The sequence below is a fragment of the Chelon labrosus genome (genome assembly GCF_963514085.1).
Source record: "Chelon labrosus genome assembly, chromosome: 16".
NCBI lineage: Eukaryota > Metazoa > Chordata > Actinopteri > Mugiliformes > Mugilidae > Chelon > Chelon labrosus.
In genome coordinates, this window is record NC_140349.1 from 4,084,508 (window position 1) to 4,112,369 (window position 27,862).

Here is a 27,862-nt window from a genome sequence, read left to right on the forward strand (position 1 = left end):
TTCTGCCCTCGGTTTCCAGAGGTTTCACCTCTGACCACATGCAGCATCATTAATCAGTGATGCTGTGTGCACTGTGTGATGTTATAGAGTCCTGCAGCAAGGTTTTGAGGATTTGAGACAGATTTAATATGATATGATTAATGAATAATAGTCACATGTACAATAGCATTGAATGTGCATCATTTGGATGAAGGCTTTTCATTAATTATACGTGTTTGTGATTAATAGGGGCCCAGAGGGCAGAGAGGGCCGAGGGGCTCCACAGGAAAACCAGGAGCAAAGGTTTGTCTAACACTTTGAGAAACTTTGTCCTTATGTATACTTTACTATCAGTGATCATTTTGATGACTATCCTTGTAGATTAGTAGTTTTATGAATGGTATTATTGACATTAGTTTTAAATAACTAATTTCTTTCCATCCCGGCCTTAACATTTTGTAGTGCAGAAAGCAGCATATGTTACTGAATAGTAGTTTGTGATCTAAAAAGTTTTTTGTACTGTTTGTTTATATATTGTGTTTTCATTTTTTCTTGTTGTCTTTTAGGGAACCTCTGGAAGCGACGGTCCTCCTGGTCCTCTTGGAGAGAGGGTGAGCACTTCATTTCAGTACCAGTAAAATATGTCCTGCTGCTTAGCACTTTGTTGAAACTTACATTCAAATCTGCGCCCTAAAAGATTTTTTTGGTCTTGTTCTATGTTCTTACTATGTCATCCTTGTCATTTCACCAGGGACTGCCAGGGCCACAGGGAGCCAATGGTTTCCCCGGACCAAAGGGACCTCCTGTAAGAAAATGTTTTAATACCAATTTGTTATAGACTGATGGTGGATTGTGTATAAATTTAATGTGGTGTAACTTGACTGTTCATAAGTGAACTTAAGTTCCTTGTTCCATCAGCTTTTGATGGTTCTCTCTTTTTTATCTGGTAGACCTCTATAAGTTTGGGGATTTTATTGATATTTGATTAATGTTTTGTTCCAGGGACCACCAGGAAAGGACGGACTGCCAGGACATCCTGGACAGAGAGGAGAAGTTGTAAGTTAGATTGTTTTATTACTCGTACAGATGGTTATTAGCATTTATTTAAACTGACAAAATGCTAATTAAACTGCCTGCAGGTGAGACAGTCTGTTGTCTGTTTTTTTATTTTTATCCACAGTCATTCAGAAATTATAGCAGTGATTTCATACAGTGAAAAATATCTTTGTTTTATTACACAAATTTCTTTTGATTTTTAAATCAGAAAGATTTTTGGTGTCACTTCCACTCACCAGTCATAGTTGATTACCTCCCACTTAATCCCACTTCAGTATTTATTTGATCACACTCTATTAACTTACAAAGCTATGCAATTACAATAATCCTTATAAGGGTGCACACATTTTTATTAATATATTGATCATTTCTGTGGCACTGAAGTAATCTTTATAGTTGATGCTGATTTTCAAATATTCCTTACATACCTCATGATGGATTCTGTATTTTGCAGATTATTTGTTAACTGAGTTCTTCTCCATGCAGGGTTTCCAAGGTAAAATGGGTCCACCCGGACCTCCTGGAGTTGTTGGACCTCAGGTGCGTTTATTCAACATGTTGCAGATTTTTCTCATTACTGATAAAATGAATCACATCACCTTTCATGACAACATAACAACCTTGCTTCATCTTCATCCTCCCAGGGTCCTTCAGGGGAGACTGGCCCCATGGGTGAGCGTGGCCATCCCGGACCCCCAGGTCCTCCTGGAGAGCAGGGACTTTCTGGTCCCTCAGGGAAGGAAGGAACCAAAGGAGACCCCGGACCCCCAGGAGGCCCTGGTAAAGATGGGCCCCCAGGACTAAGAGGATTCCCTGGAGAGAGAGGACTTCCTGGAACTCCTGTGAGTATGACCAAGAGAAATACTGCATGGATCACCAGACAAATAGTTTGAGCATCCTGTTGTTTTCATTAAATGAAACCTCATTTAACCTCATTTTATTTTATATAAAAGTGGTTAACTGCATTGAGATGAAAAATGGTTGATTAGTCCCTTTGTCTTCCAGGGTGGTGGAGGACTGAAGGGAAGTGAAGGACCTGCTGGACCACCTGGACCTGCTGTACGTTCCAAACCATATTAAAATTACATTTATGTTCCATTGCCATGTAAAAAAATTAAACTCTAATCATAATTAACTCACTCAGCCAAGAAACTGTCGGCAAACAATTTAACTTTTTTTAGTTAGGTCAATACCATTATTTGTATTTATTTATTAATTTGCTTTTTTAATTATTAAAATAAGTCATGATGGGGTATTTTCTTATTTTATTCTGTCATAATAATCTTATCATCATATTCTGTATTTATGTACTTTTCTAGGGGTCTCCTGGTGAGAGGGGACAAGCTGGTACTGCTGGACCTGTTGGACCTCCTGGCAGACCTGGCCCTCAGGGGCCACCTGGACCCGCTGGAGAGAAGGGAGTTCCTGTGAGTGTTCTGGAAGTGTTTGTCCACTGTGCAGTAGCACAAATATGACTTGTTTGAAATATCAACTATTGATTCCCTCTTTCTTTTTTTCTTTTTCTCCTGATAAGGGTGAGAAAGGTCCTATTGGGCCAGCAGGTCGCGATGGAGTGCAGGGTCCAGTGGGTCTGCCTGGCCCTGCCGGATCACCTGGAGGCCCTGGGGAGGATGGAGATAAGGCAAGGAACTCACTGGAAACATTATTAATCAAGGTTTAACAAGCCAGTGTACTTCCGTTTATGATAGATGTGTGTCTTTGTCCTTTCAGGGTGAGGTTGGTGAGCATGGCCAGAAGGGTGCCAAGGGCGCAAAAGGAGAGCATGTGAGTGATTGAATCAAGCCCCAATTCTGATTTCTGATAGTAAGGATCAGAAAGTTGTGTCATGAGGCTGTTTCTCTGTTTACTGTCCCTTCTGTTTCGTTGTGTTACTCATGGTTTGTGTGCTTGTTTGTTGGTAGGGTCCTCCAGGTCCACCCGGACCAATGGGTCCTGTCGGTCAGCCAGGTCCTGCCGTAAGTAGAAACTCTCTGGAAAGGAAAACTTTAACAGTTTGAAGTTGGTTGTGCTATTTATTCCAAATAATCCAGGATATAAAGCACATACTTTTACTAGAATACTCATATTATATCATACAAATTATACAAATGTGTGTAAAGGGCCTTAGCAAATGGAAATTTAATTATATGAATACACTAATCATTAACATTGTAAAGTTAGGACACTGAACATTCATTCACTATCAGGATGAAGATAATTGCGATGTTTTCAGCTCACAAAGTCTTATCTCCAGATCTTAATCTTCTTCTTCTGTGGTGCAGGGTGCTGATGGAGAGCTTGGTCCAAGGGGACAGCAGGGACATTTTGGTGCTAAAGGAGATGAAGGGACCCGAGGATTCCCCGGTGCCCCAGGACCCATCGGACTGCAGGTAAAAAATAAATAAACAGAAATAACCAGAAAACTGCCACACTTATTCCAGATCTACAACATTTTGCTAACTTGCTAAGTTAAGTCAGAAACTAAAAACTTTTCTTCTTTTAACTTTTATCTTTGTACTACAGGGATTGCCAGGACCATCTGGTGAGAAGGGAGAGACTGGAGATGTTGGACCTATGGTGAGATTCAGCAACACATGATTACTGTAATAACTAGTTCAGTGACTTCTTTTATCAAAGTAAAATCATAAATGATGATAAATGCACAAGCCTCTTTGTTGTTCCAGGGTCCTCCAGGCCCTCCAGGACCCCGTGGCCCAGCTGGACCCAGTGGAGCTGATGTGAGTGTTTAGAGCTCCTACATGAGTTACATACAGTACATGCAGTAAAACCTCTACTATAAAATATTAGAGGTTTTACTGCATGTTTGAATAATTGGTCGCATGTTGAAAACTCTAAATAGAATAAGAAGTTTAACTAAATTGCAATATCCTTACTCACTTTGTAATTGTCTGGATTGTTTTTATGTGTGTGTTTTTAGGGTCCTCAAGGTCCTCCTGGTGGTTTGGGTAATCCTGGACCTCTCGGAGAGAAGGTGCAGCATTGGAGTATTTCAGTATATCTGTTTGATTTTATCCAAAGAGAGAAAAACTTAACACAAATACATACTGTTTGTTCCACAGGGAGAACCTGGTGAGGCTGGACCACCTGGAATCGTAGGAGAGCCTGGAAAGAAGGTGAGTGTGTGGATCTAACGTCTTGTGAGTTGACATATTAAGGAGTTGTGCCTTCACTGGTTGGATAATAGGATTTACAAGCTGACAAGCAGTGTTGTGTGTCTGTCAACAGGGTCCTCGTGGAGAGCGTGGAGAGAAGGGAGAGGCAGGACAACCTGGTACAGCTGGAGGTACTGGTGGACGAGGCCGACCTGGAGACGACGGACCCAAAGGAAACCCTGTATGACGCTCACAATTAAATACGCAGAATCAGATAAATATACACATACAGCACCACAGGGGTCAATGATTTTAGAGGCTTTGACGCCTTCAATTTATTCTCATAGCTTTGTTTTTGTCTCTAACTTCAGGGTCCTGTTGGTTTCCCTGGTGATCCTGGTCCCCCTGGTGAGGTTGGACCCAGAGTAAGTGTCATCATCCTATTTATTTGTTAGATTTTGAAGCTACGATGTATGTGGCTGCAGAGGAGTCAGTCCAGTTCTGTTTTGAGCTTCTTCCGGAACAAGAAACACTGCTGACCGTGTTCTGATTTACCTTCAGGGTCAAGATGGCGCCAAGGGAGAGAGAGGAGAGGATGGTGAAGCAGGAGAATCTGTAAGTCAGAAAATACAATGAGGCAGACTTAGTAATGAGGTATTATAAAAATGTCTCCTCGGTCTCCTCAATATTCTGGTTTTGACTCCTACTGCAGGGCTCTCCAGGACCTCCTGGTGAGAACGGACCTCCTGGCCCCCCAGGAAAGAGAGTAAGCTCACCTTCATCATTAATGAAGCTACTGACTGCTGCTAAGAAACTCTTATACAGGACTAGTATAGTGGCAGTGTTGAATGCATCTCTCCATTGTGAATTTATTCTGACTATTTTGAGCAACGTCACTTGCTATCACTTTAGAAAATGGTTTTTAACTCAAAGATAATGTTTAATGAAGATCTTGTAAATTTTTGTTAATACACTATTGCATGTTTCATTGTCCAGGGCCCCGCTGGAACAAGAGGACCAGAGGGACGTCAGGGAGAGAAGGGAACCAAGGTGAGTCCAGAGCTTTTTAGTACATTTCTCAACTATATGATGCTCAACATAAGTCATTGATTTGATTTAAACCAATGACAAAGCATGCAATAACAATAATGGTATGAAAATACCAACGTTGACATCTGATCACTGTCTCTTCCACCATGTTACCTTACCTTACCATCATCATCATTTACAGGGAGATCCTGGCGCAGTTGGCCCCCCAGGAAAGACTGGCCCCGTTGGCCCACAGGGCTCGGCAGGAAAACCAGGAACCGAAGGTCTTAGAGGACTCCCAGGATCAGTGGTCAGTTAAGTTTATACATTATGTTTGTATTTATCAATAGAGCAACTAGATAAAACCATATTCAGCATTCTGTGTGCATCTCTTGTTGTGTGCTGTGTTGGGACTGACCTTCTAAATGTGTTTCTGGCTTGGTTTTAGGGTGAGCAAGGATCTCCAGGACCTGCTGGACAAAAAGGACCACCTGGACCTCTTGTAAGTCAAAAATACACTAACAATACACTTTTAGCTTCATTTGTAGCTATATCTCATATACCTTGACTAACGGTACATTTGTGAAAGTTGCAGCGTTCTCCTTCAGTCCTCCACCTTTTATTTTCCTGTCCAACACTTTCTTTCTTCATCTGTTTTTAATTTTATTTACATCCCCTCCTTAATGTCATCCTCCTCTCATCCTGCAGGGTCCTCCTGGTTTGCCTGGCCTACGTGGAGACCCCGGTGCCAAGGGAGAAAAGGGGCACCCAGGTCTTATTGGACTCATTGGACCCCCAGGAGAACAGGGAGAGAAGGGAGACCGAGGTCTGCCTGGCCCTCAGGGATCCACTGGTCCCAAAGGAGAGACTGTAAGTTTGACTTCTGTCACAAAGGTTCACGCTTATTTTAACAATAATGTATGCAAACTACTCTCATGGTGTGTTTTGTTGTGTTTTATTATAGGGAATGTCTGGAGGCACTGGACCTCTCGGCCCCGCTGGTCCTCCTGGTCTGCCTGTGAGTGAAACATGGCTTTTCTCTTTTCTTTTCCCTCTCTGCTGTGTTCCTAAAATTGTCATAAAATTAAAGCCTAATGTCTTTTCAGGGCCCTCAAGGTATCAAAGGAGCTAAGGGTGCTTCAGTGAGTAGACAGTACTTTCAAAATGCTTTTACCACATTGTGAGTGCTTGGACTTTGTGTGATTCTGTCTCAAATCCTGTCATCTTTAGGGAGGAGCTGGTCCGAAGGGAGAGAAGGGTGTGCAAGGACCTGCTGGACCTCCTGTAAGTACTTCATTTTCTTTGTAAAAACTTCAGAAGGAGTAGGCTGGATTATTTCAGTTCTTCTGATCTCACTGATTACCATTCACTGTTGATCCTCTTCTTTCCCAGGGCCCACCGGGTGAGGTCATTCAGCCCCTACCCATCCAGAGGAGTCCCAAGTCCAAGCGCTCTATTGATGCCAGTCAGCTGCTCCCCGAGTCCGACATGCCTGCATCTGATGCCGCTGGCACAGAGTTCCTGATGGGCAGTGAGGGCATGGAGGAGATCTTTGGCTCCCTCAACTCCCTTAGACAAGAGATCGAAACCATGCGTTTCCCTCTGGGCACACAAGAGAGCCCGGCCCGCACCTGCCAAGACCTGCACCTCAGCCAGCCAGACCTCAAGGATGGTATGGAATAAAACATAGAAATCCACCTGACGTATTTTGTCCCTCAGCTTTTGGTCCTGATGTTGATCGTCTCTCTGTCGCTCCCTGCAGGAGAGTACTGGATTGACCCCAACCAGGGCTGCTCCAGAGACTCCATCAAGGTCTTCTGTAATTTCACTAATGGAGAGACGTGCCTGTACCCCAGCAAGGGCATCAACACGGTCAGTGCAACAAATGAGCAACACTGTGAAACTAATACTAATACTAACAAAGCTTCTGTTTTTACACATTTTTGATCAAACTAAGAGGAGTTCAGTACTGTAATGTTTCGGAAAAGTGCAATTCTTACACAAGATGTATTCATTAATGCACAAATATATCAAACTAAAGCTGTCTGACTATGTGATGTGAACGTTTTTGCTGGCAGGTGAAGATGAGCTCTTGGGACACAGAGACTCCAGGATCGTGGTACAGTCGGTTTGCCACTGGAAGTAAGGTTAGTACTTTACTGTAAAACGAAGACCGGCTGCAGATTTACTAGTTTATTTCTCTACTTATTTAACCTCTATTTTGTTCTGATATTCTCTTCTTAATTCACTTTTTTTCTCCTTGTCATCCTCTCGTCCTTCCTCCATATCCCTTTCTCTTACCTCCTATTCAATCCTCTCCTCCTCTCAGTTCTCCTACGTCGACTCCAGCGGCGAGCCAGTTGGTGTGGTCCAGTTGGGCTTCCTGCGTCTCTTGAGCGTTCATGCCCGCCAGAACCTCACTTACCACTGCCACCGCTCAGTGGCCTGGGCTGATCGAAGCGCCAAGAACAGCTACAACAGGGCGCTGCACCTCCAGGGTGCCAACGAGGAAGAGCTCAGCTACGAGACCAACCCTTACATCAAAGCCTTGGTCGATGGCTGCTCTGTGAGTCAAGGCTTTGTGTTACTTAGAGTATGAAATGCTGTCACTTCCTTCTCCTGGAATATCTAAGGAACACTTTTAACTGTATCAGCCAGTATCTAAAGTGCATCAACCCTGTTTACAAATTAAAATGACACATTATTCAAAGTTTACAGCTATAGATGGTTATTGTTCACAACAATATTGAAAATATCTTGATCCTAGTTACTGATACATGTGTCTCTGTCTCTTTCTGCAGTACCGTAAGGGCTTTGACAGGACAGTCCTTGAGATCAACACACCACAGGTGGAGCATCTTCCTCTGCTGGATATCAAGGTGTCAGACTTTGGGGAGAGCAACCAGCAATTTGGATTTGAAGTGGGACCTGTCTGTTTCCAAGGCTAAAAACACACACATGCACACATCATGCAGAGAACAACACATGCAGATACTCACATGCACACACATGCACTTAGAGACACACTTATATATGATAAACATTCATGCCCAGTAATTTGTAAATTAACTTGTAAATGATATAAAGCACACACACGTACCCACAGACACACACAAACACACACACACGTACATACACAGATGCTGTTGTGAGACAAACATGCACTCACACTCAAGTACGTGCCTGGGGAAAGCAACACCCTCCCAACAATTAATGGACGTCAAAAAAAAGCAAAGAGGAGAGAAATAAAATAAAAAACTCGCGGAGAGGAGACCATCGACTGGGTGCACAACTGCGAGAAAGGAAGGAAAAAACAGGAGAGAGTGTTTTTTTGGGAATAAAACAGTGTTTTTCTTTACCAGCAACAAAAAAGGGGCCGGCCTGAGAGAGAGCGAACAAGCCGGCACCTCGAGGCCTGAAGCCCACTGTCTCCGATCCCCTCTCACTCCTCTCCCCTCCCCGCTGTCTCTTTTTTTTTTTCCACTTATCTCACCTGCTCTACCTCCCCCATCCTCATCCAAAAAAAAAAGGGTCACACACGGACATCATTCCAATTTACTTTATCCCACGATCACACTGTGAGCAAATGACTGACAATCACTCTATTAGGATTGAAAAGAGGCTCTTCATCTATGTTTTTAACGGTTAAATTATGTTCCCAGCTTTGGTGCTAGGTGTTTATTCCTTTTGTCATTCATATAAAAAGATGCTAAGTTTTGAATCAACTTTTTGTCCTCTTTGCCTTCCAGCTGGAGCTTCTACTCGTGAACTAATATCAAATCAGAACAGTAGGCCTTTAGCCAGAAAATGACGGACAGTAGCCCCAAATTTTCAGCTGTTAGAGACGTAAACCTTTGGGACATCTGTGTGAGAGTTAAGTTATCTGATCATCTACTTCTGTTGATGTGAATATGAGCGTCCAGTGACTTGTCAGTCATGTTGCTTACAGAGTAAGCTCTTCTCCTGTTACATCTAAAGGAACCAAAGACTTCATGCCACCAGTTTCTATACAGCGTAAAAATGGGGAACTGACCACATGACACCAGCAGGCTCTCGCTTATTTAATGAATCTGTTTCAACTGAATTTTCTACTCTGTAATATTCTCTTCCCCGCCGCCCTACAGTTTCATTAAAACTCTCTAAAAATGTGATTTACAGCTAAAACCGACGATTCTTGTGTCATGCAGTGGGGTTCATGGAGTCCTGTGTGATGCAGGATGTATTCTTCTTTGAACTAGACAACCTTTCCTCAACCCTGAGAGCAGCAGAGGCTGTTGAACTGTTCATTTGTAAACGCTGAACAAGCTGTCGCATGCAGTGAGGCAGGAGAGAAGAAGTGTTGATACCTAGAACGGTGAAATTAAAGCCATTATTTTTGGAAACTGTGCTAAACGTGATGCTGTTGTACTTGCATGTTCCTGGTGTTCTTTTTCAAAGCGTTGACTCTTCTTTTAATCGTGCTACAGGAGGCGCTCTCAGACACTAGTCCAGTATTAACTTAGTCACTTTCCGGGTACTTTGATTATTGTTTTCCATCAAGAACACATTTTCTTATTTAGCATCTGAGTACAGAACATCATCAGGGTTTAAATATGTAAATGAGATTCAAAGCACCCTCCTCCCTCTTTTTTTTTCTGCAACAGTGAATAAAATGCATGCTTTACTGAAAGAAGCTGTGTGGCAAGGTGCTAATTAGTATTTGCTCGAGTCTTTCATTCTCTTTAGTCTCTTTTAACAATTTCATGAAGCTTTATTTTCCGGGGAAGATGTGCATTACATTACATTTGTACAGAAATAGTGATATTCTATTGTATTTATTTAAATCAAACAGGGTGCTTTGAGATTAAAAACAAGAACCAACCAATATTTCAGTCAAATGTGGTGTATTTCATTTGTATTTATTTCATACCGCTGACACTTGAAGGTCAAGGGAAACCATTGACTTGCATGTTAAACTCACTGCCAGCCTGAGTTACGGTGCTTCTGTTCACGCCCTGTCCAAACTCCTTTTGTACGACCAAAGAATCTGTGGCCATATTTTATTGTAATATCCCTTTTTAGTGTTTTCATCAACTGTACTGTGCTGATCAGTTTTGCTTCCACTGTAACGATTAAATGGTGACTCTCCAGTTCTGTCACATTTCCTTGTCGTTGCTACTGTTTTACTTGGAGTGTGTGTGTGTTTCAGGCTCAGGTTATTCCTTTGCTGGCTATGAAATGCATCACAGAAATACAATTCACTGAGTCAGTGGTGTTGATTCAGACGGAGGTGCTCAACTGTTCACACAATCTTCTAATCTTAATTTCAATCTGAGAGCACAGCGGGTGAGAGAAATGTTGTGAGAGGGAGGGGACAACTTTTGTCTGCCACCACAGGATGGAAAGTGAGTAATAAAATAATGGGATGAATTCATACTAGGGTTCTGGTTTGTTTGATTGTTTGTTATTTTTTATTTTTGGTTGTTTTTTTTATATAGCAGGATCTGGGGAGGGATGGCCAAAACCTAAAACCCAAAAAATCTGTCCTTCTCCAGAGAGAACGACCTCAACTATTTGTTTGTTTTTACTGTGTTGAATTAATTTCAACATAAAAAAATATGGTGCTGAAAAGAGAAAAAGGTATTATTTTATAATGTCTGTAAGTAATTTTTAAAAAATTCTTGTTTCTGTAATATATAATCTTTTTAAAAAGAGCTGCTGGACTCTTGTTTTTCTTCCAAACCCTTCTCATCAGTAGTTGCCTTCGCCTTACTGCAAAATAACCACAAGACAAATTAATGTTGATTTTATAGCGTGAAAGTAATTTTTGCTTTGTTTGAGTTTGCATTTACGTGTGACCCCTTGAAAAAAGAGAGGCACGTCCTTGTGTGTGTGGTATATGTCTGCTTTAATTTAATTAGCAATGTGAATGGTTTGGTTTGGGGATTATTTTTATTAGAGATCTAATCTTGATCCGTCCCGTTGTTGTGGTAGTAGGAACTTAAAAAAACATCGGACCGTTGCTGCTACTCCGGTCAGTAAAGAAGGTGCACCAGCCGTTAGCGGCTAATATGCTAGCTTGTTTGTGGAGGTGTTTACGATCTGTTTTTACTGTTTTCTTTGACGTTGGTGTTAAATTAATTAAATTATGTTATATGGCTATAGATAGATAAATACTTATGAACTTTATTTAGATATATTTGACGTCTTTTGGCTAATACATACTTTTAATAGAAGTGTTTTTTCCGTTAGCTAAATTTTATTCTTTGCTAGCATACTGCTAGCAATTTACGTCTTGGAAACATAAAAAAAAATAACTTAACATACGGTGCTTTTGTTGTTATCTCTGTGCTCATTTCATCTTTTTTTATTATTATTGTTTTAAATTACTTGTATGTTTCCAACGGCTCAATTCTACTTATTTTTATTTATTTGTTGTTTTTTTGTACAACACGGTGAAACAGCGCCATCTTGTGGTCAGATTGAAGCTTTGCCTGCGGGTTTCTCCTGGAGCTGATCCTTTTAATTCAGACCATAATGTCTCATTAGCAGCTTCTGACAAACACTCACTTGCCAATTCATTAGGTACACTATATTGTATTCTAATATAACAGTTCTGTGTTAAATGCGCCATTAATTGAATATTTTAGTCAGTGGGCTAGATCTAGACTAAATGACTTCAGTGTATAATTCAGTCCAGTTTAACAGCAACACAAACTACATCCTCCAGAATGATCATCCAGTTTAATCACCACCTTTCAGCTGAACATTAGAAACAGTCATGAAGGAGGATTTAGTACAGAGCTGTTATATCTCATTCCCTTGTACCTAATGAACTGGCAAGTGAGTACATTTTAGAGCGGCTGGTTGTGAATCATTACGTTGTATGAGGCCAGTGTGGACTTTAGAATCTGTCCACAGCATTTCATAAATAACAGGAAGTCCAAACTTCATAAACAGATACGCAAAGACTGCTGAAGGTTTCGTTTTTCATTCTAATTGTGACCTTAAAGTTTTGCAGCCAACATCCACCTAGCTCACTGTGAAAATATTCTGAGGTTACAACTGGGAGAACGAACATGAAAATGACCAGAGAGCACAAAGAACTGCAGTAAAGTGTTTTCTGACGAGATGAGGAGGCGTCTCAGTGAGAGATGTGGAAATTCAAGCTTCATCGAGTTTATATTCAACATTCTGCTCTTTATTGACATTAAAAAGTTAACAACAAGATTTACAAACTATGATTAACAAATGAATTAAAAATAAACTAGTCTCACTGGCAGTCGTCCATGTGATGGACAGATGATTCAGCCAATGAAAAGTCCACCTGACAAAGAAAGACACACAGGTTTTAATCCTTTTAAACATGAGATGTGCTTTTAAAGCCGTATTAATAGACATGTCATCTTTAATGTTTAAACATTACTGAATCTTTCAGTACCTGTCACCTCGATACTGGCTCCTGTGATGTACCGAGAATCATCTGAAGCTAGAAAGGCACAGACGTCAGCGACCTCTGTGGGACAGGAAGAGACAAGTCAGCTGTACGTCTGCAAACGTATTTATTATCATGTAGAACGAACTGAACTTAAAAGTGGAGTTCAGTGCAACTGGACAAAGTCTGGGAAGGTAAACGTGAATCTTAACCGACCTGCAGGTTCTCCCATTCTTCCCAGCGGCACCAAGGACTTCATCTGAGACACAAAACACAACCAGGAAAACATTTTAGGAGCACGTCACTGGAGTCTGACTGAGGAACAGAGATGATGGACTCAAGGTTTTATTAAAGGCTCAGTTTAACCAAATAAATAACACCTGAGCCAAAAATCCTTCTCTACTGGTGAGCCTTGTGATATCAACACTTGCAGGTGGTGCTGGTTTTAGTTAGTTCTCCATCTTCAGGATGTCTGCTGTCAGACGGCCTTTTATTCCTTTAATGTCTAATGAAACAGAACAGGAAATAAACACGTCTGACATAAATGCAGCTGTATTGATTTAAAATGTCTGACTCAATGAAGCACCTTTAAAAAAAAAAAGAAACGTAATGTTCCATCTCAGGAAAGACACTGTAGGAGTGTCTATATAATTCTATCATTTTCCCACCACATGATATTCCTACAACAGTTTGGTTTACACTCGATCTCTCTCCTGACAGATGCCGTGTCACTGTGTGCTGTACCTTGCTGATAACCTTCTCTGGTACTTTATCCGTCATTGGAGTCGATATGAAACCTGGCAACACACAGTTACACCGGATCCCAAACCTGGAGGAAAAGAGACGGAAAAATGATTTTATTTCAAAATAATTTATACTCACCTCCGTGTGCCTCCATGTGCTGCTGGAGCCTCGGTCTCTTCTCACCTGCTGAGCTCTTTAGCAGCGGTCCTGGTCAAACCCTGAACTCCAGCTTTAGAGGCGCTGTAATTTGACTGTCCCAGGTTTCCCACCTACAGACATCAAACAGACAGAGGGATAAAGAGCAGTAGCTGTTGTATCACTGCAGGTGCTTCATGTCATGGCCAAGATAAAACACACGACATGTTTTCAGACCAAGTTTGGTATTTACATTGTGTATAATGTCATTTCTGTAACATGATTTACTTCTTTCACTCCGTCCCTACAAGTCCTAAAACGACAAGCCCGTCTGGACCACTACTAATTGGTTCTTTTTAATTCTACTGAACTAAAACACAGATCTATGGCAACATTTATGTTTTACCCTTTCTGCACAAAAACCTATAATGTTCATCTTTATGTTGTAAATGTTACCTGCCTGATGATAACTCACCTTTCCAACGATGCTGCCTAAAGTGACGATCGATCCTTTAGGAGCTCCACAAGCCACCAGAGCCTGAGCCACCGCCTGAGTGACCAGGAATGAACCCTGGGAGAGACACACTGAATAAATCCCTTCACCTTGATCAGTCATTATATGTTCAGTGTTAACCTTCAGAAGAAATGCAGGTTGGTGCAGGACTCCTCTTGTGTAAGAGGAATACTTGATTTATAAGCTACTGAGACTTTTAGCTTGTTAAAGGAGGGATATAAAGAGGAAAGTCTGGTTTGCTGTGAAGGGCAGACTGTGTCTAACCTCTCTAAGCCTCTGGTCAGTGAGGGAGGTGAAGCTGAGGAGATGCCACAGTGGCCTACCTTCAGGTTGACCTTGATGACCCTGTCAAAGTGTTCCTCCTCCATGCTGAGCAGAAAGTCATCCTGAGTGATGCCTGCTGCGTTCACACACACTGAGGGAGGCTGGAAGTAAAGAGTCTGCAGAGAAACGAACGAGGGCTGTTAAAAGAAAAAGAAAGAAAACATGCAAAACTCTCAGCAGGATTTAAGTCTTTAGTGAGGACAGACCGTTCTTCACACCTGTATATTAGTTATCAGCTTCTTTATGCTCTCTTTTGACGACACGTCCACCTCGGCCGACATGTGAACCTGCCCCCTGCAGTCACTCGTCAGACTCCTCAGCGTCTCATTGGCCGACTCTTCACTGATGTCAGCGACCACAACGGAGGCGCCCTCAGAGGCAAAGCGCTGGCACACCGCCTGTCCAATCCCACTGCCCCCACCTGGGAGGAAAGAGAGGAGGAGAAAGTCTGAATATCACCTGAGAATTAGGAGGGATGTCGACTAAAATACTGGAACTGGTGGCGTGAATGTCTTCAGAGGAAAAACAGAGTCGTGAGCTCTGGATAACAAACAGGAAAGATATCTACAGATATACAGTTTAGAAATATACCATGTGTTTGAATCTACAGAGTATTTACTGATTTTCTCTAATCATTAAGTAAATAAGTCTCTTTGAGGTTTGGACTGTTGGTATTAAGATATTAAGATTTGACCTCATTTGTACACATGCTTCATTTTATAAGCGAAACTATTAATGGAGATAATGACAAACAGTGTCAGAGTTGCAAATCTATTTAATATTAGTCCACACAGAAGCACAGTCGAGGAAACTTTCACTGTTGAAATGATTTAATGTAATCAGGGGATTTTGATTTGTCACACTATTTGGTAGTCCGCAATAATAGTTAAGAATCAAGGATATTTTTTAATCTCCTACAAAGTGTTAATAAAGTTCAGTAGATAGAAGGTTCAACACTTTACCAAACTTTCACAAGGTTACTCAAGAGTTCGCGTTTACAAATCTGTTAACGTGAGCTATAATACAAGGTGTATTAGAGACAATTAACACGTTAAAACATCGTTAAATAAATGATATAACATCCCTAACTACCTTTATATATTTACCTATCCAAACACAGAATAACTTATTGTAAAATATAAACTAACCAGTAACCAGAGTCAACCTTGATACGAGTCTTGCGGCGGCCGCCATGACAGTTTTCTGTGTTGTTGTAGTTTTCCAATTTGTCCGCTAGAGGGCGTTTATCACATGCAAAGGCTTTTATTTTTTTAAATGAATCACCGGAAGCTTAGCTACAAGCATTACCTCTAGCCTGACATTAACAGTGTAGTTCCTGACTTTGGCCACCAGAGGGCGGAAAAAACCCTGATCTGAAAGGAACTAATATACGTTTGATACTTTTGGTTATTTTAATTAAGATGTTACCGTTACATGTAATCCGTTACTCTTCAACCCTGTATAAAAAATAATATCTAAACTATATAATAATATAAACTAAGTAGTGACCAGAGTCAACCTTGATATGAGCCTTGTGGCGGCCGCCATGACAGTTTTCCATGTTGTTGTAATTTGTAGTTTGTCCGCTAGAGGGCGATGAGTAGCTGATTCTCTGTTCTCTAGAAGAGGAGACGAAGCTAAAAAAAATAAAATAAAATAACTGCACTATCCCTTTTTACATACCGTATATATTAAGGAATGTACATAAAGTCGTTAGGTTTAATATATGTATTTATGTATAACTAAATTACCTCCGATGGCTACTCGTTTTCTCCTTACTATTCAGGTAATGTACAAAACGTAACCGGATTTATTTAGTAAAAAACAAATATAAAAATGATCTCACTGCTCCTGAAAGCGTAGGAGAATATCTGAAGCTTTGGTGATCACAAAAAGTCTCGAAACACCGGGAGCTGGTACTCATTTCCGTTACAGACCGTCGCGCAACTGTAAAGGTTTTATTTTGAAATGAATCACCGGAAGCGTAACTACAAGCATTGCGTCTAGCTTGACAATAACCATGTAGTTCCCCACTGTGACCACTAGAGGGCCAAAATGCACCGCGATGTATATACTGTACATTTTTTATACTTCCCATTATTTTTTATACATTTTTATATTCCATATATTTTTATTTTTTATATTTTATATGTACATAGATCCTTGTATGTTGTATATAAACTTTTTCTATACTACTTGTACTGTCTGTTTAATATTTTCAACCGTGACCGCGATGACCATTGATAAAGTCTCTTCAGGGTCATTTCGACCCTTAAGGTTTATTTTGAAATTACCGGAAGTAAGACTGTAAGTAATTATGTCTAGCTTGATAATAGTGCTGTAGTTGCATCTAATGACCACTAGAGGGCGGAAAACCATGTGATTATATTAATAAGCGTAAACTGACTGAATTTTCTATTAATTAATCTAATAAACTCAGGAATTATCTATGTTTACACACCTATGTATTGTTACACATAATAAATAAACACAATTAACTGGTGCTGTGTTTTAAATTATGAGTTTTGAGCCTTTTAATTAGAGTTATTATTTAAACAGATAGATTTTATATTTATTTGTTGTGTGTGGTAGATTCCACATGAACTTTCTGCCAATAAAGACACTTGAAACCACGTTTTGTGCCAGAAACTGATCCTGTTGCTTAGTAACTTCCTTTCCTTCATTTGATTTCCAGTGTCACCTTTGAAGATAGTTTTCCGTGTGACAGAATAAGAAGAGAAGCACCGTATGAAACACGCTGGAGATATGACCATGAGCGGTAAAAGTCTGAACAATGCACAGAGAATATATATATACGTGGCAGTACACATATATCCTAGTAGTGGCAAGACATCTCATGTAGTACAAAATGTACAGATTATATCAGGTTTTATCTGTCAGCAATAAAACTAAATACAACAAAACAAGGGCGGGTAAGACTGTGTTTTAATAACATCCTACTTTATAATATTTAACCTAATATTATACCTAAAACTCAACTTTAAATGTGTTAACAGATTATTAGAGGGCAGTTGTTATGTTTTTTAATCTGCCCAGGTCTTGGTTTTTACCTCTAATAGTCGTCTAACAACAAACAGGAGGATTGTCGAGTTCGTCTGTGCAGGAATTATAAAAAATAATCAGAAGAGAGGGTGCAGCTCAGCAACAACATGGACGGAGGATTCTTGGAGACTTTTCTCTCATATGTTAGAATAAATGAAGCTGAAACAACGATCCAGTCCTCAGAGCTGACAGAAAAGAGTGACAGAGAAATTAGTTAATGCATTCATTGTTGTTTATGATCCTCACAGCTGAGTTGAAGACTCATTTTCTATTTTGACGAAGAAAAAGTGCAGTTTTTTTATCATCAGTGGAAAGTAATGACACAAATGATCTCATGTCGTTAAATCTAATCCTAATTTCAGGTAATAAAATGTCCCCAGAGTCAGTGAAAAGATGAACATGTGTCAGTTTATTTATGTACAGATGTTCAGATGAGCTGATGGAGTCGAGTACAGAGGCTTTTCGATTTCTGACAAACTTCAGAAGAGTAAATCTGACCGTCGGAGTATTCTGCTTTAAAACAGGAGCAAAAAAAGAAATGAAGAAAGAAAAGTTACTGAAGGAAAAACAAAAACATGCTGAAAGACTGAGGCTGTAATATGTAATAACTCTATGTACACTTCTACAATCCTGACAGTTAATCTGTGCATATTTCATAGACATCCACTTAAAACCCTTTTTACTTTTATTCTTCCTGAATAAATATTAACTCGCAGACACTTCTACTAATCTCAAGCCACAGCTGATTTTAAAAAACAAAAACACACACTTACTTAAAAAAATCACAAAGTCTTTTAGTAGTACCACCAGAACAAACAGTGCATCGTTATAACTCACAACATTAAAAGAAAACACCACCTCCTCTCTACTGGATCCGTTGACCTGACGACTGCCGTTAATGTCTTTAATCACACAAATAACTTAAAACACAACTCAGCTGATAGAGAAGATCAAACGTTGAGCTGACGTCGATCTAAAAAAAGGCCAAAGATGTTTTAAACACAGATTTCAGATTTTGTCGTCGACCCAAAATCTTCTTCCTCGATCAAATAAGAAAGTCAGACACGTTCCTGTGACTGAAGTCAAACACCAAAAAGAAATCCAAAGAAACGAGGTGTTATTTGGGCACAGGTGAGTGGACAAGACACGTCCTCACGATTTATTAGCAGATTGGTCACAAGAAGAAGAAGAAAAAAGCAACATGTTTTACAGAGAAACTGAAAACGATGAAGGAGACGCGGGAACAGAAAGATCTACGCGTCAACTGATTTAACTACGTCACATCTCTGTACAGCAGCCGACCTTTCTACCAGGAGCGTGAGGAGGATGCAGGACGGTCGTACGTGAGTATGCAGGTGTCCGTCAGGTGTCCCGTCAGGTGTCCCGTCAGGTGTCCCGTCAGGTGACAGGTGTCCCGTCAGCTCCTCTGTATTGCATGCATTCTGTATTCTACTGAACCAAGGTGCTTCTCTGTGCAGACTGGTTTTCAACGCCTGCGTCAAAACGATGAGGAACTTCACAAGGCTGCACTTAAAAGGTGCCGGATCTCACACATTCATACACGCAGACACACACATTCACACACACACAAACACCTTTCCCCTCTTTATCATTCAAGAAAAAAGAAAAAAAAAAAAAAACTACACAAAAATTAAAACACAACTCGGCCCACACCAGTTCAATCGTTCCCAGAATGAGGGAATAAATTAGCTCCATAAAATGCTTCTTTATAAAAGAAAAATAGATATTTATATAACTGTACGCCTTATCTATACAGCATAAAGACAGGGAGCACGGTGAGAAGGGAAAACATCTCCAGAAGTGACACAGGTTCTGGCTCTAGCACCCTTATCCCTCTAACACATGCGTCGCTCTTCTCCGCTCCGCCCCGACGAGACCAGTTCTTCAGAGTCCAGGACTGGAAGAATGGGCCGAGCGCAGGGAAAGCCCCGTCTCTCCCTCTCTGTCCCTGTCTCTGTCTGTCTCTGACACGTCGGGTCCAGATCCTCTGGTCTCGTCTGATCTGTTCTACAGTTCAGTCCAGTCGGTGGGAGGAGAAAGTCTTTCACACGGGAACAATCCGTCTCTCTCTCTCTCTCTCTGTCTGTCTCTGTCTCAGCCAGAGTCTGAGTCGCTTGTGTCTGAGGATGAGGACGAAGAGGACGACGTCGAGGAGTCCGAGGACGAGCTGCTGGCGCTGAGACGCGACGGCTGGGTGTTGGTCTCGGTCGCTGGTTTCTCGGCTGGAGAAACAAACGAAACATCAACATCGTGAGGTGGATATTTGATCCACGTCTGACTCCACATGATTTAACTTTCACATTTGATTCTTTTGACCTCGTCCAAATGTTAAGAAAGCGTGAAGCGTGAAGCAGGACTTACGTTTGGTCTTGGGGGGTTTCTTTCCAGAGTTGAGCTGACCACTGACGTCCATCAGTCTTCTCTCCAGCTCCATCTGTTTCTCCAGAGCGAGCTCCTCCCGGGACTTGCCAGCACTGTTCTTATTACTCGCTGCATAAAAACACACAAGAAACAACGTTGATATCATACAACATTATATATAAAAGATCTAAAACACTGGGAGGATCAGCTTTGTGAGACTTTAAATGTCGAGTCCTACTAACCATATGGTTTTCGAGGTTTCTTCCTCAGACACGTCATGACGTATCTCTCCAGCTCCCTCAGCGTCGACGGCTTCAGCGTCTCAAAGTCTATCTCGATCTCCTCGGGGTTGGTGTCCCGGAGCGACGGCTCGCGGGACTGGATGATGTAAACGACGCGGCCCAGCTTCTCGCCGGGCAGCTTGTTGATGTCGAGGCTGAGCTGCCGCTTCTCGTCGTACGACATGGGCGACGTCTCCTCCTCCTCGTCCGAGTCGAAGTGGCTCACGATGGGATCGTGGACCGGCTGGGGCACGTTGAACGTCATGGCGCCCTTTTTGGATCTGGCAGGAGACACAATCATGGTCGTTAAATAAAATACACACCCTCCACATGCAGTACACGCCACAAGCTCTCAGTTCCGACGCCGTCCGTCCAGTAGGTGGCTGTACTCACTTGCTCTTGTTGTTTTTCTTGCTCGCCGTCTTCTTGATCGGTATCACTGGAACACCGATCGCTCGGTTGCTCTTGGGTTTTGGAGTCTTGGTGATTTTTGGGGCCTTGGGCGGTTTAACAGGCGGTAGCTCTTCCTCTATCCTCCGATGCTTTTCCTTTTCTACCTTCTTCTTCTTTTTCTTGTCTTTCTTCTCTTTCTTCTTCTTGGGTTTGACGATGGGGCCCTGGGAGAGAGCAGTGAGCTGCTCGTGTACGGCTTTTAGCTGAAGGGAGAGAGGAATCACACGACAAAGCAAAATTAGCTGAACTGAAAATTTTTTTTCTCCGTCGCTGCCATTACGTGCGCAGACACCGAAGTACAAACCTGTTCCTGCAGCTCTGCCAGCCGGTTCGCCCTCTCCTCCTCGGAGTCGGAGCTGGGGCTGCTCTCGCTCTCCTCGCTTTCACTGCTAAGCTCGCTCTCGGAGGAGGATGAGGAGGAGGAGGAGGAAGACGAGGAGCTTGGTGGTGCTGGGGGCTCGTCGGGCATCTTAGCAAAGCAGAACTCAAACACGTCCTGGAAGAGAAACGTCGGTCAGGCGGATTAAAAACGAGAACACTGGGGATTTGAGGGAAACGGGAGAAACTAGCAACTGAACGGCGCCTGTTACCTGGAGTTTTCTGGCCATTGACACCACATCATGATCCGGAGGGTTGTACTTGTAGCAGTTGGAGAACATCAGTCTAACATCAGCAGAAAACTGCTGCGAGTCACGGTACTCTCTGCCGTCCATCTTCCTCTACAGACAGGGACAACGTTTTACAGATTAGACAAATACAACAAGTACTAGCTACTGAACGAGGACAACTTTGTGCTCGTCTGGCCGAATACTTCCTCAAGTAAGTACCTTGATGGTGCTGAGGTCCATGGGCTGCTTGATGATATCATGGTAATCATGAAGGCCAAGCGTCGTGGCGTCGACCGGCTTGTAAAACGGCCAGGCGTACGCCGCGTGCTTCTTCGACAGCAGCTCCTTCAGGACGCCGTTGCAGTAGCGCAGCTGGGGGCTCAGCTTGCTGCGGCGCACCGGCGGCGGCAGAATGGAATCTGGTAAATCTTTCTTCGGGGGTTTGATGGGCCGCCCGCTCACTTTTCTCCTGCTCGCCGACGCCGCTTTGGTTCCCATCATCATTGTCCCACGGCCCATGCCCATCCCCATGCCCATGCCCATCCCCATGCTCTGGCTGAGGCTGAGGCCTTGGGTCATTCCCAAAGCGGAGTCGTGGTCCACCCCCAGAGATGTGAGGGTGAGCGGGGAGTCGTGTCCCCCCAGCCCCAGGCTGATGCCGCTGACGCCCATCGTGCTCATGATGGGCATGGCCATCGTGGTCGGGGTGGTCGTGTCCGCTTTCCGCTTCACGCCTTTTTTCTGCGATTGAAGAGAAGAGGAGCGTTTGCGTCTGCCGCCTTCCATCAATTTTAATCAAAACTTTTAATTAAGCACAAAGAGTGACGCGTCAATCGTTACCTTAGCGGTGGGCTGTGTGGGAGGCAGCCCCGTAATGGTGGGGATGCTCTGCTCAATGGCAAGCGAAGGGGGCAAGCTCTTGGTCAAAAGTGTCTGTGGGGGCGTGGAGAGGATGGAGTCGGGTGTTTCTGGGGTGGGCGGCGAGTACGCCGACTGGGAGACGGCGGGGACTTGGTGAGCTGTTGTCACTCCTCCAGACACTGAGAGAAGAAAGGAGAGAGGCCGGTTTATTTAAAAAAATAAAAGTAAGAAAACAGATTTGTGCTCATATATTCATGCATGGTATTATGACGACGACGCAGCCAGTGCTCACCTGCATTACTTCTGCCTTTTCTGCCAGGTTTCACCGGTTTACTCCGTGGAGGCGGAGGAGGAAGTTCTATCTCATCCTGGGGCATCTGAGCCACTTTCTGCAGAAACGCCTTCTCCAAGGACTGGGCCATCAGGACGATGTCATCTGTCGGCTGGAAGGTTTAGCGCAGTTAAAAAGATTATTAGATTTTACACAAGAAACACTACAAAGCCAGCAGCAACAGAAATAAAGCATCAGACTCACTGTTGCTCACCTTGTTATAAATATAGCAGTTGGTAAACATGGTGTTGAAGTCCTGCATGCATTCACTGGCACTGCGGTAGTAGTTGTTTTCTAATCTCTTCTTGATAGTTCCCATGTCCATAGGGGTCTTAATGATCTTATGATAGTCCTGAGGAGAGAGGATAAGAAAACAAGATTAATGGAAATATTTAAAGACAGACGGAAACCCAGAACAGTGAGTAGTAGTATGAACAAGCACGGCTCTTTATCCGTGTCACACTTACAGGCAGGTTGAGCTTGCCGGCGTCTACGGGTTCGTGGAAGGGCCAGGCAAAGTGGTGCCTCCACAGAGACTTGAGGAGGACTTTCTGCAGGAACTGGAGCTGGTTGGTCATCCTCCCCTGGCGGTTGGGGTCCCTCACGGGAGGCTGCGGCGGGCCCGAGTGCACCGTCTGACTGAGGGGCGGCAACCCGGGACTCTCGAAGCCCTCGTAGAGGAGCGAAGGCTTCCGGATGCGTTTCCCGGCGGTGCCAGAGCCCTGGTCCATCGAGACGCCCAGCATGCCGACCTCAAGCCCAACATGGGAGCTGTGAAGAGGACAATGGGACAAACCCAAAATGAGCTTTTTTGATGAAGATAATTTACGCTTTAAATACGGACAAACTAAAAAAAATGACCGTTAAGATGGTGTTTTGTTGAAATACAACACCAAGACTATTTTTGATTAAAGTCTCTGCCACAACAAAATGAAATAAAATTATCCTTGCGTGTCAACAATTAAGTTAAACAAAGGTTGACATTATTATAAAACAAAATCAACTAATTTCTTACTTAAAGACAGGTGAACTGTCTCTCAGTAATCACAGCAATCCTGGGATTAATATGAAAATAATTATCTAATTTAATCACCTGACATAATAGCGTTCCCTTGTTGGTATACACTGTATGTTATCCCATCAACTCAAATTAATCCGAACTAATCCGAGGCACATTAGTGAACCAGAACCAGTCACATATTCAGTACATTACAGCAGCCACACACACACACACACACACACACACACACACACACACACACACACACTCCCACCACTTCCTGGTTTCTACACCTCTCACTGATCACAGGCTCTAACTCCGCCTCCGTTTCCATGTAAATAAACTCTCCTGAAGGTGTGTGGGTTTGGTTTCAGCCGTCGTGTTACAGTAATGACCAGGCTCCTCTAGGGTACATGAAGGTACAGCTACCAGTCACTCAGTAATCTTCAGCATCTAGTATACTTATTCAATACTATTTAGCAATATTGCTTATTAGCCGTTTTATACTGGACAAGACACTAGCTTTGCAGAATGAGGCTATAACCCTGAATGTAGCGTCGCTAGCTGAAGTCAGCAGGTGGCGGCCCTGACAACCTCCCAGCTACACGGTTTAAGCAGCACATTACCCCATCTACCTGTTATTAAGGATAATTTATAACCAAATATAACTCTCTGTTTTGGTCTGATGCAAAATTTTGTTTGCATTTACGTCCCAATACCTAACCGGTGTCTCACACTGTCACTAGTACTCATATCTATGATGTGCATGGTTGCTCTGGGGATAATCACTTACATCCAGGAGGCATGCAGCTCTGTTAATGTAGTTTATTAATAATAACGTGGCCTCTCTCTCTTGCAGTTATCGTGACCATAAACTCACCGTAACACATCTCTTTCTGACACTGACAATTTTGACTTCTTCCAAAGGCATGGTGTGCTGGAAACATTTCTTAGTAAACAAACTTCTATGTTTGACCCTAAAGTATCTAAAGTATCTAAGTGCAGGTGTTGTTCCCCCACTGGACAGGTGCATGCCATATTGATCATCTTCTACCTCTACACCAGGATTATGTTTGCCGTGACCCACCACCCAATTTAGAAAAGAAAGTTTTAAGATTTAATGTAACTTATATACACAAAATTAAACCAAATATGAAATGTAACCAATATGCTAATTTAAGTTATGCACATCATTTAAGCAAGCCATTTTTAAATGATACAACTTTTGGAAACATATTTGACAGTTAGTATACTTTATTATTAAAAAAAAGGAAAGTAATCATATACATTAACAACACTAAACAGAAATAATATTATAAATGTATAGTATGATTAACAATTGAGAGGTCCATACAAAATAAAAACAAAACTTACAGTAAAGGTAAAGTCTAACTTTTAGCCCAATGACAACGCTGCCTCTGACTGAGTGACACCGAGCTCTGTAACCAGGCAACCGACTGAAACACTCCCAACACACATGGATCACCAGCTCTGCACCGGAGTCTCAGCATGTTCCTCAAAAACTCGAATACAGCTAATTGCGTTTTTAACCGTTTTATTTATTTATTTTTGTTTAGTTTGTTTGTTTAAATTAGCAGCAGGTAACGGCTGCCGTGTTAGCCGCTGTGCTACGACACAATTACCTTTGCCTCACCGGTGATCACAACAACCCCTGACGGTCACATGGTTACAACAACAAACCGGCAAAACAAGCAGAAATCCCGCTGTTGCTGTGATCTTTTGGCATTTCATCGTACATGCTCCAAAACGACTCTAACTGAACTCGAGCTAAACTGATCGTCTCTCCCGCTTTACATGAAGTCCATATAAAACTAAACGCTAGCAGAAGTTAGTTATTACCTACCTACGTTACGCCAGATCAGAACTACAACACGAATACACAAGTTGGTCTAAAACTGTGGCCGTGATACCATCACGCCTGTCATAAGGAAGGCTTTGGTCTGTGGAGCTAACGCTAGCAATGCTAACGCCAACTGCCAGGCAGCGGGAGAGAGCAGCCAACGGCAGAGGCGCTCCGAAGATGGCGCCGGCGGAGCGCGATCAACAGTCGCAGCTTATTACAACCGGGAAAACATTTAAATTCGTGTACCATTAAAGGCTATTCATTACTTAAATTACAGCTACGACAAGCTCATTTCTGTGACACAGTCAGTGGCCATCTCTCTTCTACCGTAGCACCGCAAACACGGGCTGCAATCACCAATATTTTGATAAAAATCATTACAATAGTTTAAAATATTCCCTTTGACGGAAAGCTGAAAGTCAGTTTTACCGGTAGATACCTGTCAAGGGGCGGGTTAACAGCCATATCCATCAGGATGGATCCGGATTCTGTTTTTAGCTAGACTCAAACCAGGATCCGTCTCTGTTCGTCAGGTTTCTCCGCTCCCCGCCACGACGAACTCCTTCTAATCTGCTTCGTTGAAATGGCGACGATGCGACTACACCCGGTTTTTTATAGACCGCCCATTCACCCCATTGGATGAACTACCTCCCAACGTACCCGCCCCCGGTGTTCCTATTCGCCGTTTACGACGTCCATCAAAGTCACCACACCCCTCGACACCGAAACGCCACTGACAATCTTTCGGGCCAACCTATTCGCATGATTATCCTGTCCGTCAAGGACATTGCACAATGCCATTGGTCCAGCCTATTCAGTATTACAGAAAGGCTGCCTGTAACTGGCTCCGCCATATAATCCTACACAAAAAGCGAAGGCAAAGAAGCCACCTAGCTCCTTATCATATTACATTACGTCAACGTGTGCAAAGCGACGACGCTGATTGGCCCAAGCGGCTCAAACGCGGGCTTCCAGGGTAAATACCAAGAAGCCTATTGGTTCTTACACTCGGTCACGCGTGCCCCTGTAGAGCTAAGAGCCTCTCCCCACGAGCTCTGTACTTACCATGATGTCCGCATTTGTGTCTTTCAGAAAGGCGCACGGCCGCCATCTTTAACTGCTGTGTACAGAGTACTAAACTCGAATTATTCAATACAAATAAGACAAAATCTCAAACAAAACGTACAAAATACTAAAGTTATCAAACATACCAACACAATCTGACGTAATAAGCAAACTTCTTAGAAAAAATAACACGATTTGACAATACTGCCAACCAAGCAAGGCCTTCACAACCCATAAACAGCAAAGCAGTTTAAGAACCAAGACTAGGCCTACAACTGAACTGTAAACACAACGAAAAGGCTTAAGTTCCACATTTACTTAAACGAACAGTGTAAATCACCAAACGACCACACCTAAGCAGGGTCACAACACTGAATGACACAGCAGATTTCAAAACCAACAACACTACATTTGCTAAAAAAAAAAGTTAACGCCAGACGCAAGTAATTAGAAAACAACACTAACAATCCAACACAGTTAAAGGCAATTAAAAGACAATAAGTAATTTGTAATTAAAAGGGCAAAATGCCACACCTGACCTTTGAGAGGATACAAAACAAAAAAAAATCCAAGCTATATTCTCTAAAACGGCACACATAAAATACCAGATAAATAAACCTTTAAAAGATTTATCCGAAACTCAACAAAACAAGAGCCACACCAAATGGTTACCTAACTATCTGCGCCCATCCCCCACACCAAGGTTACAAATTCCCTACAATGTCACTCAAATAGATGATGGAAAGTAACATTAAATCCACAGAACAACAAATATTACTAAAGTTTTGTTAACCTGTCGCTGTTAAAACTTAAATTACATTATACCGTTAAGAATGTAAAGTTACATTTTCAAAAAAATAAAAACAAATATTTTCAAAGATTGACATAAAGATCTCGATTTTTAAAATAAGTACAAATGTCGGACTGGTAAATCCCAAAATAATGCGAAAGTATTTCTTCAAATAATCTTCTCGTCTTCCACCTCGATACTTTTAAACCAACACATTTCCCTCAAACATGTCCGCCTTCTTCCCCCATTCCCTGCGCTGGGTGGGGGATGGGGAGTCATGTGATGAAGTAAGCCTGAGCGTAGTGTTCATCAAACTTGAACACGTGGCATTCCACAAAAAAATAAAATAAATAAATCAATAAAACGAATCCACGGCGCGTCCATTGTCACAAAAACACAACATCCTGTGATCTGTTCAAAGTATTAGGCTCAGATTTGAGGATAAAGTTGACGAAATCTCCGAACAAAGGACATACTTTCGGCTGAATTTGGCTCGCTCCGATTGGTCAGACTCGACCACGTGACTAGAAAGCGAATTTCGTGTTACTTATTGTGCTATTTCCAAATGTTCCTCCATAAAAAGTATAATCCTTATATAATCGCAATAATCCTTCACAGCTCGCATGTCTCGGGTTGTCTCAAAAGAAACAGATATGTCTTGTTTTCTCCAGATGACGACTGCGGTCGATCTGTGTCTATGTTGCAACATGAAGTACTGCGCATGCGCCAATCCACTGAGGACGCATTGCCAACAATGCGCTGAGAATTGAGAGGAGGCTGATCCAAGAGCAGATTTTTTTTTTTTTTCATATGATAAACGCTGAGATCCTGCAGTAAGTGAGTGTTCCCTAGACAG

At 42.3% G+C, this 27,862-nt stretch overlaps 3 protein-coding genes across 6 annotated transcripts in view; 1 reads left to right on the forward strand and 2 right to left on the reverse strand.

The window, feature by feature from the left end:
• col11a2 (collagen, type XI, alpha 2) overlaps positions 1-10,871 on the forward strand; it is a 41,853-nt gene extending 30,982 nt beyond the window's left edge. For all 4 annotated transcript variants that reach the window (XM_084563047.1, XM_084563048.1, XM_084563049.1 and 1 more), the window contains 32 exons: positions 229-282; positions 546-590; positions 731-784; positions 982-1,035; positions 1,522-1,575; positions 1,680-1,877; positions 2,041-2,094; positions 2,355-2,462; positions 2,570-2,677; positions 2,767-2,820; positions 2,958-3,011; positions 3,318-3,425; positions 3,559-3,612; positions 3,720-3,773; positions 3,974-4,027; positions 4,116-4,169; positions 4,282-4,389; positions 4,520-4,573; positions 4,710-4,763; positions 4,861-4,914; positions 5,145-5,198; positions 5,380-5,487; positions 5,626-5,679; positions 5,886-6,047; positions 6,142-6,195; positions 6,284-6,319; positions 6,408-6,461; positions 6,570-6,849; positions 6,940-7,049; positions 7,256-7,324; positions 7,507-7,743; positions 7,979-10,871. In XM_084563047.1, coding sequence (XP_084419173.1) covers positions 229-282; positions 546-590; positions 731-784; positions 982-1,035; positions 1,522-1,575; positions 1,680-1,877; positions 2,041-2,094; positions 2,355-2,462; positions 2,570-2,677; positions 2,767-2,820; positions 2,958-3,011; positions 3,318-3,425; positions 3,559-3,612; positions 3,720-3,773; positions 3,974-4,027; positions 4,116-4,169; positions 4,282-4,389; positions 4,520-4,573; positions 4,710-4,763; positions 4,861-4,914; positions 5,145-5,198; positions 5,380-5,487; positions 5,626-5,679; positions 5,886-6,047; positions 6,142-6,195; positions 6,284-6,319; positions 6,408-6,461; positions 6,570-6,849; positions 6,940-7,049; positions 7,256-7,324; positions 7,507-7,743; positions 7,979-8,125 — 2,796 coding nt within the window. In that variant the 3' untranslated portion in view covers positions 8,126-10,871. The remainder of the gene's footprint in view (positions 1-228; positions 283-545; positions 591-730; positions 785-981; positions 1,036-1,521; positions 1,576-1,679; positions 1,878-2,040; positions 2,095-2,354; positions 2,463-2,569; positions 2,678-2,766; positions 2,821-2,957; positions 3,012-3,317; positions 3,426-3,558; positions 3,613-3,719; positions 3,774-3,973; positions 4,028-4,115; positions 4,170-4,281; positions 4,390-4,519; positions 4,574-4,709; positions 4,764-4,860; positions 4,915-5,144; positions 5,199-5,379; positions 5,488-5,625; positions 5,680-5,885; positions 6,048-6,141; positions 6,196-6,283; positions 6,320-6,407; positions 6,462-6,569; positions 6,850-6,939; positions 7,050-7,255; positions 7,325-7,506; positions 7,744-7,978) is intronic.
• A 1,470-nt stretch (positions 10,872-12,341) lies between these two features.
• On the reverse strand, positions 12,342-15,560 carry hsd17b8 (hydroxysteroid (17-beta) dehydrogenase 8). Its single transcript, XM_084563119.1, has 9 exons — positions 15,457-15,560; positions 14,527-14,729; positions 14,308-14,424; positions 13,946-14,041; positions 13,519-13,604; positions 13,336-13,420; positions 12,808-12,850; positions 12,598-12,672; positions 12,342-12,483 (listed from the first exon to the last, which is right to left on the reverse strand). Exons 1-9 carry the CDS (start codon positions 15,500-15,502, stop codon positions 12,464-12,466), a joined length of 771 nt encoding a protein of 256 aa, XP_084419245.1. The 5' UTR covers positions 15,503-15,560; the 3' UTR covers positions 12,342-12,463.
• A 2,199-nt stretch (positions 15,561-17,759) lies between these two features.
• brd2a (bromodomain containing 2a) lies at positions 17,760-27,720 on the reverse strand. Its single transcript, XM_084563051.1, has 12 exons — positions 25,591-27,720; positions 22,755-23,058; positions 22,502-22,639; positions 22,249-22,399; positions 21,936-22,135; positions 21,315-21,836; positions 21,078-21,206; positions 20,792-20,983; positions 20,428-20,690; positions 19,996-20,315; positions 19,754-19,882; positions 17,760-19,614 (listed from the first exon to the last, which is right to left on the reverse strand). The coding sequence occupies exons 1-12, from the start codon at positions 25,620-25,622 to the stop codon at positions 19,487-19,489; spliced, it is 2,508 nt and encodes an 835-aa protein (XP_084419177.1). The 5' UTR covers positions 25,623-27,720; the 3' UTR covers positions 17,760-19,486.
• Between the last annotated feature and the right edge of the window lie 142 nt (positions 27,721-27,862).

Coding starts and splice junctions, on each gene's coding strand:
- hsd17b8 (XM_084563119.1), bottom strand. CDS start 15,502: ATGGCGGCCGCCGCAAGACTCGTATCAAGGTTGACTCTGGTTACTG. Junction 13,421..13,518: donor GCTGCTAAAGAGCTCAGCAG/GTGAGAAGAGAC, acceptor CTTTTCCTCCAG/GTTTGGGATCCGGTGTAACT. Junction 12,851..13,335: donor CAGAGAAGGTTATCAGCAAG/GTACAGCACACA, acceptor TTTGTGTCTCAG/ATGAAGTCCTTGGTGCCGCT.
- brd2a (XM_084563051.1), bottom strand. CDS start 25,622: ATGGATATGGCTGTTAACCCGCCCCTTGACAG. Junction 22,640..22,754: donor CCGGCAAGCTCAACCTGCCT/GTAAGTGTGACA, acceptor CTCTCTCCTCAG/GACTATCATAAGATCATTAA. Junction 20,691..20,791: donor TGGCAGAGCTGCAGGAACAG/GTTTGTACTTCG, acceptor CTCTCCCTTCAG/CTAAAAGCCGTACACGAGCA.